The following is a 13,610-nucleotide window of genomic DNA, read 5'->3' as shown; positions in this document are numbered from 1 at the left end:
TGTTGATTTTATTTAAATAGAAACAAAAAAGTGAAAAAAAATTAGTATATATATGCGTATATGCTCTTACATTGACGTGCAGAGGAATCACATGGGTGTCACGTGGGCTTGTTGGTTGATATCACATGACTGAACCCACAAGGCGTGTAGATGGGCCAACAATGCCACGTGATAGGCGATGGGTTTAAGCTCCCAACACCACACTTTTCAATATAGTCCACAATCACATAAAGCCCATCACCTTTGCCTTTTTTCCTTTTCTTATTTCGATTTTTTTTTAATTTGGTTCCATAATAAACTTGACGCTCGAGCTTTCGTCTTTAATATTCCCAAATAAAGGTGCTTTAGTTAATTTGGATTTCAGTGCAACTGATAGAGTGACAGATTTGGTCGATCTGAATTTTTTATTTATATAACTGGTACCGGTTATAGTTGATGTCAATTGAGCTAAAATATATCAATTTTAGATTTAAATAGCGAACATTTATAAAAATATTATGGTGAAAAATGTTTCTAAACTTGGCTTTGAGAACTTAACTAACAAAAATAACCCCAACTTTTTAGTATTTTTTTAAAGTTTTAAGCAAATTAAAATTAATTTGGAATTGTTTTTGAGGACAGAGTCTAAGAAAATATTTTATATATATGAAAAGCACTTTTCTAAATTCACAAATATGTATTGGGGAAACTGCTATCGAAGATGTAATGTATTTAAACATTTATTTTTTACATTATATAGATTAAAAAATAAAAAACTATTTTTTTTATTTTTTAAAAGAGTACTCCCTCCGTCCCTCTGATTTCTATACACTTTCCTTTTTTGGATGTCCCACTTAATTCTATACATTTCAAAACCTTCCCAAAGTGGTAACCTTTTATATTATAAAAATCCCAACCACTCACTACTTTCATCCACTTTTACAAATCTATCAATTATATATTGATGGGTCCCACCATTTTACTCACTTTTCTTTCTCTTTCCTCTTACTTTATATTACTTTATACACTTTTCTTAGTCTCCGTGTCCAATCCAAACGTATACATATCAAAGGGACGGAGGGAGTACAAAATATTATTAAAAAATTATCTAATTCAATTTCTACAGTAACACATTTAAGCTGAAATATTCTGATGATGGACCATTGTCTCTTGTGGTCCAGAAAAGCCCAGTGAGCACTTGTGGTGCTCAGCACGGAATCGGGATTCAGCGAAAAATCTTAAAAACTAGAATTATAGAGTTTAATATAAATTTAATATTAACTTTAAAATAAGAAAATTATAAAAACATCAAAAAATATTCTCCGAATTAAGATATTTTCATATTGCTAGCCCCTTTCTCATTGGGCAATGATATGGTGTTTTTCTGCAAGGTAATTTAACAACTAAAATTAAGTTGTAAATTTATATGAACAGAAATAGGTTCACAATCATTGTGATAAAATTTTATTAAATTTTTTAATTAAATAACTAGCTTTCTGTTTTCAATTTCAATATATATAATTACAAATTTTAATACACTCTATTTTCGGGATGCGTGAGAGACAGGTGATGTTTTTGAACAAATTTTTTTTAAGGTAATTCAATTAATGTGCTTGAGACAGGTGATGTTTTTGCTGAATGACGGGCTATATTAGACAACTCCAGAAGCATTTTTTTTTGAAAGAAGGATTTATATTAGAAAGAAGCATCAGAACATAACGTCTCAACCAACAAGTCTGGAGGAGACAGAAATAAATTGTAGCTATCTAACAAACAAGGAACTCTAGCCATAAGGTGAGCAGCCCGGTTTGCTTGCTTTTTGACATGACAAAGGGATAAATCAGATCGTTGTTGTAGCTTTGATTTGCAAAACTCCAGAATGTGTCCAACTTCCAGGTAGTAGGTGATATCACTCTGCATGGCTTCCACTACTAGAGCTGAATCAGTTTCAATGACTAAATAGTGCATATTCATCTCTTCTGCCCAACAAATAGCCTCTTGCACTCCTCTAGCTTCCGCTTCCAGCACCGTTACTGATCCAGAAAAGCACATATTTTTCCCTTGAACAAAACAGCCGTGATCATCACGAATAATTAAGCCTATGTTGAAAGCCGAAGCTCCCGCAAAAACAGAAGCATCTACATTCATTTTGAATCTTGCTTGTTCTGGAGGTGTCCACTTAATATTCTTACTAACAACAGAGTTTGAGGGATTACTTTGGACAACATTCTTCCGCTTCATAGCTTCCTGCCATTCTTTAACCTGCTTGACACTCATATCCATCGCAATGGATGGAGTTAATTGTTTACCCTCCCATATTTTCAAGTTCCGAGCATACCAAATACCCCATAAAGTTGTGGCTATTTTTTCTATCAATTCTGAGGGTTCCCTGCTGATTTTATCAAGCAACCACGTCGGTGCATATTCAACCTCAAGCATATTAAAAGACAGACCCATTTTACTCCAACAATCAACAGCAAAATTACAGTCAAAAAACACATGCAATATTGTTTTTGTGAGGAAAGAGGCAAATAAGGCAGCTCACAGATTAGCTCGATTTCCTTGTATTGTCAATTCTCATGTTGATTTCTCATCTCCTCCAAGTTGTTTGTTGGAGATCCTTTCTGATGATTTGAAGTAATGAAAGTTTGCTTTTATTAAAAAAAAAAAAAAAAAAAAGGAAGTGGGAGTGAGTATACAAATTTGTGAGACAAGTGACTTTCGATTTAAATAAGAGAAGTGAATTCTATTTAAATTAAACAATTGAAATAAAAATAAAAAATAAATAAGTTAATAAAATGTTTGGAAAAGGAGCAGAAGACAGAGAAGTAACTCCGGCTTCCGTAAACTAATCAGCCACGGTAACTCCATGTACTTTAATTTGTGCGTCTACGTGTGTGTACATTCGTAATAATGAGAGCACATCCGATGAAAACTCTTTATTTTACACTTTTTATTTATGAATACAATATTAATTTTCTTTTAATCTTCATTTTTTAGTTCACCTTTTTCTCGCATCCATATAACAAAATATAAAATGTGAATAAAAAATTAAATATAAAGAATAACATCAGAGTTTTCATGTTTTCATCTATATTATATGAGAACTACATTTTATGTTATTATTTTATGAAAGATTTAGGAACACTATTGAAGGTTCTGAGCATATAATAGTTCCCTCCCCTCTTTAACTCTATGAATGGACTTTAACATCAACGATATTGCAGATTCTATACTAAAACATGCAGTATCAATACATTTTGTTTTGTGCATTGTTAATAGTCGAGAACTGTGTAGTGATGGCAAAATTTGTAGCAGTGTGATTCCCGTAAAAAACTCTATCACAATCGTTAACATTAATCATTCTCAAGTCTCATCCTTACCGAGTCCATGTCCGTCTAAGCAATCAATTCAACCAACATATACTCACAAGACCCTATCATGTATTACATATCTGTAGTTTCTCTGTTCGGCAAATATTTAGTCGATCAAATCTGTTTTCTTACCATACGCACACACATCAGTGGGGAGTCTCAATCTCAATTTATTATATAGAGGAGACTCATTCTGTAGAAGCCACTGACATAGTGCTCTTGTCGTGATCAGTACCAACATGAACCAGGACAATTTTAGCAATGTGTAAGCTGTCCTAAGTCCTAACTAAAGGTGGCTTCTTGTCTAACATTTTATTTAGCAACTGTCGTAATCTTAACGCATCGTTTACTATAACATCAAGAATTAGACTCACGGCATTAGCTTGCTTGGTGCAACTTATTTAATCAGTCTGTTGTCTTTACCGCGTAAGTTGTATTAATTTTGACAGCTAAGTGAAGCATTATATATGATTTGATTTGTTCCATTGCTGCAACAGATTATTATTTTAAGATGTTGCAACACTCTCTGTAAATTGCTGCAGTAGATAAAATTTGGACTTATGGATAGTGCAACATAAATCAGGATCTGGGAACGGCAGAGCATAAAAGACGTAAGTGTTAACCATTCCGAGCCAAGCATTATAATCCAAAACGGCCTCCTATTACAAACAGCATCATTTTCTTGAATGTAAAAATAGTAATGCAGTTAGTTAGCAGACAGTAGTACAGTTATACGTAAACTGATAATTACTTAGCTGCAGAATCAGAGAAAGATATGAATGAACAAGAGGCTGCTGTGGAAGAGAAGTCCCCAGAAGATAAAGAGAAACAGATAATTGCAAAATCAACATGCAATGAGTTTGTAAAAGAGGCGAAGCAGATCAGTTCAATTTTTATGCCAATGTTGATTGTTACAGCCTCGGATTATTCATTAAGATTTCTATCCACTTTAATGGTCGGCCATGTTGGGAAACTATACTTCTCCGGAGCTGTCATCTCTACGTCGATCACTAATGTTACTGGCTTCAGTTTTATTGTGAGTTTCATGTTTTACCCTTTTCAGTCTTCTGCTTTTGATTGATTCATAAGATTTGCAAACAAGTCTCAAAGTCATTCCAACTCCTCTGTTTTAATACATAGGTCGCTTGACTTTTTGACACAAATTTCTAAGTCTTTTGGAAATGTCTTTTGACCACATAGTTAAAATGATCTATGCCATCTACTCTTAGCGTCGTATTTAGTGAATTTCATGCAAGGTTTATTACTGATAAATTACTGACTGTCTAAAAACAGTATGGAATGGCTGGTGCTCTGGAAACTTTATGTGGTCAAGCGTATGGCGCAAAGCAGCACAAAAAACTCTCCATCTATACTTATGGGGCCATAATATCTCTACTTCTACTCTGCATACCAATAGCAATCCTATGGATCTTTATGGAAAAATTCCTAATCCTAATCCAGCAAGACCCTGAAATTTCACATGTAGCCGGAAAGTTTACAATCTGGATGATACCAGCTCTATTCTCTCACGCTATTCTCCAGCCATTGATTCGCTACTATCAGTCTCAGTACTTGACTCTTCCGCTGCTAGCAGCGTCAGTGGCAACTCTGGCTTTTCATATCCCCATGTGTTGGGCTTTTGTATTTAAGTTCAATATGGGAAGTGATGGAGCAGCATTGGCTATCAGTTTATCATATTGGCTTAACACCATCTTTCTTGGTCTCTACGCCATGTATTCACCGAAATGTGCTGACACTCGTGCTCCAGTTTCTATGGAGGTTTTTAGTACAATTAAGGATTTCTTGCGGCTTGGTGTCCCGTCTGCTCTCATGGCTTGGTAATTGTAGTTCATATGTCCTGCTTACCAAAATCTCGTTAGTTTCATTAGTATTATTTTCTTTAGTCTCTCACAGAATGTGCTCTTATATTTTTTGACATGGTTTCCTGCAGTCTTGAATGGTGGGCATATGAGATAATTATATTGCTCGCGGGGATTATGAGAAATCCCCAACTGGAGACTTCCGTGCTGTCAATATGGCAATGCTTCTTTCTTTCCTATGACTTATAAAGTGATGATATGAATATGTTAATATCAGTATACAATTTAACATATAAAATTTCTCATATCTGTTAATTTATCTTATTTGTAACAGTGTTACAGTAGCTATCCTACATTATTTAGTCCCATACTCTCTTGGTGTTGCTGCAAGGTATGTGATAACTTATAAACGAGTCTGTGAAAACATCTGCATAATTCTGTAGTACAAGTACTTGAATAGAAAATCTTCTACATTTGTAGTGTTCGGATTTCAAACGAATTAGGGGCTGGAAATTCAAAGGCTGCTCGGAGAACTGTCTGGGTAGTTTTGGTTCTTGGAGTTACAGAGGTGAGCGTTTCTGCAACAGTACTTTTCTCCCTTCGCTATGTTCTAGGACGTGCATTTGTGAGCGATAAGCAAATAGTGGATTATGTGAGGAGGATGACTCCATTCATATGTCTCACCATAATCCTGGACAACTTTCAATCTATACTTTCAGGTAATCAACATAAACATAATACCCACCTCTTTTATTCGATGAATCTATGCTTAGCCTTAGAGAAAGTGTTGACATCTTCCTTATTGAACCATGTCATATGTGTTTGTAGGAGTTGCCAGAGGAACCGGGTGGCAGACTCTGGGTGCTTGTGTGAATCTGGGGTCGTATTATGTAGTGGGAACTCCAGTGGCCATATTATTGGGTTTTCAGGCGCATTTGAAGGCCAAGGGTCTTTGGATCGGTATAGTATCAGGAGCACTGGTTCAGGGTATTCTGCTTGCTATTATAACATGTTTTACAGATTGGAAAAAAGAGGTAATGTTCATAACTGATTTGCTTCTGTATAATCTTTTTTATTGTTTTAGAAAGCAAAAAGGGTTATGAAACGGAGTGAAAAATGTAAAGCATATATTGCAGAGAAAATTTCAGCTAACGAATTCATTTGTTCTGTTACAGGTAGAAAATACACGCGAAAGGGTGGTTCATTTGAAAATTAACGCAGACGAGAGGGGAAAAGTTTTGCCAGTAGGCTCACTGCAAGTTGAGGAAATGACTAGTTCTTAAGTGATTTATTCATGTTTATGTTAACCTCAATGCTAAATGTATATACAATGTAAAATATAAGTTTCATCAACACATAGTTGAAATTTTTTTGTTTGTCCTATCCTGTTTTGTTCCAAGCACAACCAACAAGATAGTTTTGCAGAGCCAAAACGAGTATGTATTTTGTTTAGGCCGCCAACAAAAAATATGCAACGTTTGAGCGTACACTAGAAAATCTGATAATAATAGACAGAAAAGTCCTTGTAAACAAAAGTGACCGGATCTAGCTTTTAGCTGAGAGTCAACTTGATGCATGCTACTTAAGGCCACTTAATGTGTGCTTGGGTTGGAGTCGGGAGGGAAGCGGTGGGTTGGGAGAGGAGTTGAAATTTCAAATATTTTGTTAGAATTTATTTCTGAAAAACACTCAAAATTTCAACTTTGTAAAGGTTGATAGTGTTAGGTGTGACCTTAAACAGAAAATAAGTCAAATAACACGGCAGCAAGCTGGGAAGTAAGGATCGGATACACAAGTCAGAGTCCTGGAACGTGCGAGAACGACCCTAAAACAACTCTCACACATTGTGATAAGCCATTTTAAGTAAGCGCATACCTACGCCAGTTGTTTAGTAGTCTGTGTTAATGTTACTTACAGCTTGTATCAATACTAATTAAACAATGCATGCAGCATGCCTTGACTACTGTAGTGAATATTTTACATACCCGGTAAGATCAAAATAATTAGTTTTAATTCTTTTCACTTAATTATTTATTTACTAATCAAAAGTTGTTTAAGATAGGAGTAATATATATGTGAATAGTGGTTGATATTAAATAACCAAGTTGGGAAGCGTAATTAAACCTCTTGCTATCTTTATAAAGAGTATTCTTAGACATCCTTTTAGGATTTTTGAACCATATGCACTCTAAACATTAACATAAGACCAAAGACAAAACTTATCGTAATTCAGCTATAAGATAGTTACGAATGACTGATATTTCGGTCAGATAGTATCTCTTTGTCTCTACTTATCTTCGTCTTGAATTGAGTAGTCTACTAATTATTTGTAGATCAGTAATATTGAAACGTATTGTTAAAGCATATGACTTCATATCCATGACATCATTCAGCAACCTTGGCCTCCAAGTTCGTCACTGTAGCATCACTGTAGCATCACTGTAGCAGCACTGTAGCAACCTTGGCCTCCAAGTAGTTTTATCTATATAAGTAGCTAATCTCCTTTGTAATAAACAAGCTGAACACTCCATATCAATATACAAGAGTCATAGTTTGTTCTTCTCTTAACATTGATGTTCAGTTTCACCATCTTCATGCTCACATTGCTTATACAATATATGTAACCAATCTTCGGTTATCTATATACATACACAAGCAGAGCATCCCCGTGTCCGATTTCTACATGGTATCAGAGCGAGGTTCCTGATCTTCTCTGTTCCGCTGCCACCAAAATCAAGCTGACAAAACACACCTGAAGTTTGGCCGGCAGTTTCTTTGCAAGCTTTGGCTGAGAACTCCGGCAGGTACTTCGTGTTTTGTCCAGCTGTAATTCATTCCATCTTCCTTCCTGGTCCTAGTGTTGTTTCTTCTTTGTGACATTTAACCAAACAGGTTGTGTGCCGACTTAACAAGTCACCCAAACAATAGCCGCGCACAACCATCCCAGCCACAATACACAAAACACCAAACATCACCCATTCGATTTCATCGATATCTCACCCACTACCGAGTTAGCTCACCCATTCAGCTCACTCATTCTCCTCCGGCCAGCCGCCATATCTGTCCGGCGAATCTCAGCGCTGCAAGTATCATTGCTATACATACACACAATAACCACCATCGTTTTCTGTCTAAGCTGTGTTTTCTTCCTGTTATTTTATCTCGACCTAGCTGCCTAAGGTCACTCGGCTCTTTCCATATGCACGCTGCTGCATATTATTAGGGCTACAGGTTTCTGTTTTGTTCTGGGCTAGCACAAAATAATATTTTGTTTATTTTATTTGGGCCACTGCAATTCAGCCCACTTAAAATACAACGGCCTGTGTTTTTATAGCCAAACAATCAATTCAGTACCTAACCTTTTCCAAATATTCCAAGTTCAATCTTGCAGTTTTCTCAGCTTACATTTAAGCCCATATAGTTCTAAATCTTTGCAATAAAATTCCTGAAGTTGCAAGTTTTTCACTCAAGCTCCTTCACTTGTGAAAATGGAAAGAGAAAATAGTTCCCCGATTCAAACAATCTTAATCGGCTCGAACTATTTATCTTGGTCTCAAGCTATGCGTAGCTTTCTCAAGGGAAAACGTCTTTGGAGGTACGTTAACGGGGATTTCACTATTCCTACGAAAGAGAACGATGAATCTGATTCTCATTTGAAAGATCGTATTGAGGAATGGGATGTCAAAAATCATCAAGCTATAACATATTTTAGAAACTCTGTTGTTTCTAAAATTAATTTACAGTTTGGAAACTTTGACACCGCAAAAGAAATTTGGGATTTGTTGGAATCTCGATACACTACATCTGATCTTTCCCATCAATATCAGATCATTTGTTCTCTCAGTAAGCAGAAACAGGAGTCCGGTCAACCAGTTGCTGAGTTTCTGTCACAGTTACAATCACTTTGGGATCAGTTGGCATTGTCTGAACCAAAGTGGTTACACACAGAGGATGGAACACTCTATCATGCATACCGTGACCAACAACGACTCATCCAGTTTCTAATGGCTCTGACACAGGATTTTGAACCTGTTAGAGCTGCTTTGCTTCATCGTGTACCACTGCCTTCTTTGGAGAGTGCTGTTGCTGAACTCATCTCGGAAGAAACTCGACTCGACATCGGGAAAGGTAGTATTGTGGAAGACATGGTCCTAGCGACACCTTCACCATCCACCTCCACATTTGATAAACCATTTTGTAAATTTTGTCGACAAAATGGACATTTTATCAAGGAGTGTGTAACACTTCGCAATCATACCTGCCAAAATTGTCATCAAAAGGGTCATTCGGCACAATTTTGTAAAAAGCCATCTTCTGGGTCAAACAAGCTCTCCCATCCTTCCGTTGATGTAACCTCGGATTCTACACCGCCAACTGCATCAACAAGTGAGCTTGAATCTTTGCTCAAACAGGTTTTATCTAAAATTGATTCTTCTTCCACCGCATTCACTGTCACTTCGGGTTCTTCAGACATGACATGCTCTTGGGACAAACCGTGAATACGGAAGATTGATTGTCAAGAAGTTTTCAAGGGACACGATTCTTCTACATTGTGTCTCTCAACCACAAAAGTTTATCCTCCCACCACTTTCAGTGATTTTGATTACAAACTCAAGTTGGTTCTTCAACCATCTTAAGTTTGAGGGGGGGTGTTAAAGCATATGACTTCATATCCATGACATCATTCAGCAACCTTGGCCTCCAAGTTCGTCACTGTAGCATCACTGTAGCATCACTGTAGCAGCACTGTAGCAACCTTGGCCTCCAAGTAGTTTTATCTATATAAGTAGCTAATCTCCTTTGTAATAAACAAGCTGAACACTCCATATCAATATACAAGAGTCATAGTTTGTTCTTCTCTTAACATTGATGTTCAGTTTCACCATCTTCATGCTCACATTGCTTATACAATATATGTAACCAATCTTCGGTTATCTATATACATACACAAGCAGAGCATCCCCGTGTCCGATTTCTACACGTATATACAATTTACAATAAAATCTTACGTCGAAGATTCTTGGATATGCTTGTACATAGTACTCAAGTAACTAATTACTGAAGAAAACAGTTAATATATAGTCAGGATTGTTAATTATGACTCATATAGCCAGCTAACTAAGAAAAGAAATTAAACAGTTAATATGTAGCCAGAGTTGTTAATCATGACTAATATAATAGACATCTAGCTAGTAAGAAATATCTAAAAACCCTTTGGGGTAAAGGACGAGGCTTAAAGTATTCAAACGTAGATGCCCGCGGCGAAATGGATTCCTCAACTCTTGTATATTCCCGTCGTCTCTAGAAACTCAATACGTAACCATTCGGAATCTCCACTGGCTGTCTTTTATATAGTATTTGCTTACATGATCTCTCTTTAATGCTGTCAACGCTTCTTAACTCCTATAAATACTATACAATGCCTCCCCAAACTCCACAACTAAAACAAACTTAAATCAAGAGCAATTTTAAGTTATACAATGGGTGACACTGAAGGTTCTCCCGGAAGCTCGATGCACGGAGTGACTGGCCGAGAGCCGGTTCTTGCATTCGCGGTGGCATCACCTGTTGTGCCAACGGATACCACCGCGAAGTTTGATCTTCCTGTGGATTCGGAGCACAAGGCTAAAGTATTTAAGCTTTTTTCCTTCGCTAATCCTCATATGAGGACGTTTCATTTATCTTGGATTTCTTTCTTCACTTGTTTCGTATCTACTTTCGCGGCTGCTCCATTAGTCCCTATTATTCGGGACAATCTCAATCTTACAAAAAGTGACATTGGCAATGCTGGTGTGGCTTCTGTTTCGGGGAGTATTTTTTCCAGGCTTGTCATGGGTGCAGTTTGTGATCTCCTGGGACCGCGATACGGGTGTGCTTTTGTGATCATGCTCACGGCTCCTACTGTGTTTTGCATGTCTTTTGTTTCGTCTGCAAGCGGATACATTGCGGTTAGATTCATGATTGGATTCTCTCTGGCGACCTTTGTGACGTGCCAGTACTGGATGAGTACTATGTTTAATAGTAAGATTATCGGGCTTGTTAATGGAACTGCAGCTGGATGGGGGAACATGGGTGGTGGAGCTACTCAACTTATAATGCCTATTCTCTTTGAAGTCATCCAGAAATTTGGGGCTACTCCGTTTACTGCATGGCGGATCGCCTTCTTTATCCCTGGATGGCTTCATGTGATCATGGGGATCATGGTCTTAACTCTCGGCCAAGATTTGCCTGATGGGAATCTCGGTGCTTTACAGAAGACTGGTGAGGTTTCAAAGGATAAATTTTCCAAGGTTAGCCTCTCTTTACATATAGTAATCTTGTTGCATCAATCACCGCTAATTTTGTAAATAAAAAATTAATTTCTCTGATTAATTTTTAGGTGTTATGGTATGCTGCAACCAATTACAGAACATGGGTATTTGTCCTCCTCTACGGTTACTCTATGGGAGTTGAATTATCCACCGATAATGTCATTGCTGAATACTTTTTTGACAGGTTTGTAATATAAATTTTATCTTTTTGAGTAATTAATTTTGATTTAGTCAGATCTGATCTAACAGATTATTGTTTTGCATACATTACAGATTTGATCTAAAGCTCCACACAGCTGGAATCATTGCTGCTACATTCGGTATGGCTAATTTTGCTGCACGACCATTTGGCGGATATGTTTCTGATCTAGCAGCCAAGAGATTCGGAATGAGGGGAAGACTCTGGACTCTATGGATTCTCCAGACGATGGGCGGAATTTTCTGTATTCTCCTCGGACGTTCCAGATCACTCCCTGTTGCCGTGGCCATGATGATCATATTCTCTGTTGGGGCCCAAGCGGCTTGTGGAGCCACATTTGGCATCATTCCTTTCATATCTCGACGATCACTAGGCATTATTTCAGGAATGACCGGTGCAGGAGGGAACTTCGGGTCCGGATTAACTCAATTACTGTTTTTCACAAGCTCTCAATTCTCAACCGGGACTGGTTTGAGCTACATGGGAATCATGATTGTGTGCTGCACTTTGCCGGTGACCTTGGTCCATTTTCCGCAATGGGGTAGTATGTTTCTACCGGCTACAAAAGATGTGGTGAAAGGGAGTGAAGAGCATTATTATACTTCGGAGTGGAGTGAGGAGGAGATGAAGAAAGGTATGCATCAGGGGAGTGTTCGATTTGCTGAGAACAGTAGGTCAGAGCGTGGTAGGCGTATTGCTTCTGTGACAACTCCTCCGAATCTGACCCCCGATCATGTTTGAATATATAATGATGTAATATAATTATAAGTATGGTGAAATTTTGAAACTCAAATCTGATAGCAGCCTGTATTTTGCATTCTGATTTGATCTAATGGATCAGTGTGATGTCATCTGTCATCTTATGATATGTGAGAACGAGGTTGATGTTATCAGTATATGTGTATCGAGAAAATTTTAAAATATCGTGGACTCTGCAACTACATGCAAAACAACGGACGTGCAACTTGCAAGAGCAAATGAAGACACTGCCTGCAGAAATGTTTTAAACGGGGTTAATAGGCAAAAAGATAACTAAACTCATGACCAACTCACAATTAGATCACTGAACTCAAAAAGTTTGCAAATCAATCACAGAACTAGATTTAACTTGCAGTCAACTCACTGAGTTAGCCCGCGACTATCCTTGCTTTCTGAATGGTGGCAAAAGCTTGCATTTAGGTCACTACGCCGTTAAGTATCAGTTGATTTTAACGGAATCCGTTAAAAAATTAAAAAAACTTTGAAAAAAATATAAAATTTCGGTTTTTTAAAAATATTCTGAAAACTTAACAAAATATGAAAATTTTGAAAAAAGCTTTAACAAATATGTAATTTTTTTAAAAATATGAAAAAATGTAAGAACTTTGGAAAAATCCAAGAATTTTGAAATTTTAAAATATCGAAAAAATCTGAAAATTTGGAAAAAATTCTGATTTTTTTTTAATTTCAAAAATTTAGGTATATTTTTTGAATTTCCGGATTTTTTCGATGTTTTAAATTTTTTTCAAATTATTTAGATTTTTTCAGAAAATTTTACATTTTTTCATATTTTTTAAAGTTTTATCAAATTTTTCAGATTTCTTTTAAGTTTTCAGAATTTTTTTAAAATCGATGTTTAATATATTTTTATATATTTTAATTGATTTCGTTAAAGTCAACTGATATTTAACGGCGCAGTAACCTAAATGCAACCTTTTATTAGTTCAGTGAGTTGACTGCAAATTAAATCTAATTCTGTGATCCATTTGTAAACTTTTTGAGTTCAGTGACCCAACTGCAACTTCGTCATGAGTTCAATGATATGTTTGCCTATTTACCCGTTTTTAAATGATACGCGAGCCCATTCCTCAGGTGAATTCCGAGAATATCAAATCTATAAAATGCGATTATGGTCCGGTTAGAGCAAGTCCAACAGCTGCCTCAAATG

General features: G+C 36.7%; 4 protein-coding genes across 4 annotated transcripts; 3 read left to right on the top strand and 1 right to left on the bottom strand.

Annotated features, from left to right (window-relative positions):
* Positions 1-1,674: 1,674 nt before the first annotated feature.
* Positions 1,675-2,436, bottom strand: LOC108221728 (uncharacterized). The gene has a single exon (XM_017395587.1). It carries the CDS (start codon positions 2,434-2,436, stop codon positions 1,675-1,677), a length of 762 nt encoding a protein of 253 aa, XP_017251076.1.
* A 1,563-nt stretch (positions 2,437-3,999) lies between these two features.
* Positions 4,000-6,352, top strand: LOC108221727 (protein DETOXIFICATION 3). Its single transcript, XM_064094030.1, has 7 exons — positions 4,000-4,389; positions 4,647-5,191; positions 5,305-5,391; positions 5,508-5,564; positions 5,654-5,892; positions 6,002-6,233; positions 6,349-6,352. Exons 1-7 carry the CDS (start codon positions 4,129-4,131, stop codon positions 6,350-6,352), a joined length of 1,425 nt encoding a protein of 474 aa, XP_063950100.1. The 5' UTR covers positions 4,000-4,128.
* A 2,381-nt stretch (positions 6,353-8,733) lies between these two features.
* LOC135152877 (uncharacterized) lies at positions 8,734-9,672 on the top strand. The gene has a single exon (XM_064094029.1). It carries the CDS (start codon positions 8,734-8,736, stop codon positions 9,670-9,672), a length of 939 nt encoding a protein of 312 aa, XP_063950099.1.
* A 740-nt stretch (positions 9,673-10,412) lies between these two features.
* Positions 10,413-12,507, top strand: LOC108223842 (high-affinity nitrate transporter 2.1). The gene is made up of 3 exons (XM_017398281.2): positions 10,413-11,463; positions 11,553-11,668; positions 11,758-12,507. Exons 1-3 carry the CDS (start codon positions 10,654-10,656, stop codon positions 12,422-12,424), a joined length of 1,593 nt encoding a protein of 530 aa, XP_017253770.1. The 5' UTR covers positions 10,413-10,653; the 3' UTR covers positions 12,425-12,507.
* Positions 12,508-13,610: the final 1,103 nt, after the last annotated feature.

Source organism: Daucus carota, chromosome 5 (genome assembly GCF_001625215.2).
Source record: "Daucus carota subsp. sativus chromosome 5, DH1 v3.0, whole genome shotgun sequence".
In the NCBI taxonomy this organism is placed as follows: domain Eukaryota; kingdom Viridiplantae; phylum Streptophyta; class Magnoliopsida; order Apiales; family Apiaceae; genus Daucus; species Daucus carota.
Note: the sequence above shows the minus strand (reverse complement) of the source record. Positions and strands in the feature narration are given on the sequence as shown.

Bases quoted from the DNA above. Each gene is read 5' to 3' on its own strand.
- LOC108221728 (XM_017395587.1), bottom strand. From the start codon at position 2,436: ATGGGTCTGTCTTTTAATATGCTTGAGGTTGAATATGCACCGACGTGG.
- LOC135152877 (XM_064094029.1), top strand. From the start codon at position 8,734: ATGCGTAGCTTTCTCAAGGGAAAACGTCTTTGGAGGTACGTTAACGGG.
- LOC108223842 (XM_017398281.2), top strand. From the start codon at position 10,654: ATGGGTGACACTGAAGGTTCTCCCGGAAGCTCGATGCACGGAGTGACT. The intron at 11,464-11,552 runs GTTAGCCTCTCT...ATTAATTTTTAG, and splicing joins CAAAGGATAAATTTTCCAAG to GTGTTATGGTATGCTGCAAC. The intron at 11,669-11,757 runs GTTTGTAATATA...CATACATTACAG, and splicing joins GCTGAATACTTTTTTGACAG to ATTTGATCTAAAGCTCCACA.
- LOC108221727 (XM_064094030.1), top strand. From the start codon at position 4,129: ATGAATGAACAAGAGGCTGCTGTGGAAGAGAAGTCCCCAGAAGATAAA. The intron at 4,390-4,646 runs GTGAGTTTCATG...GTCTAAAAACAG, and splicing joins TTACTGGCTTCAGTTTTATT to TATGGAATGGCTGGTGCTCT. The intron at 5,192-5,304 runs GTAATTGTAGTT...GGTTTCCTGCAG, and splicing joins CCGTCTGCTCTCATGGCTTG to TCTTGAATGGTGGGCATATG.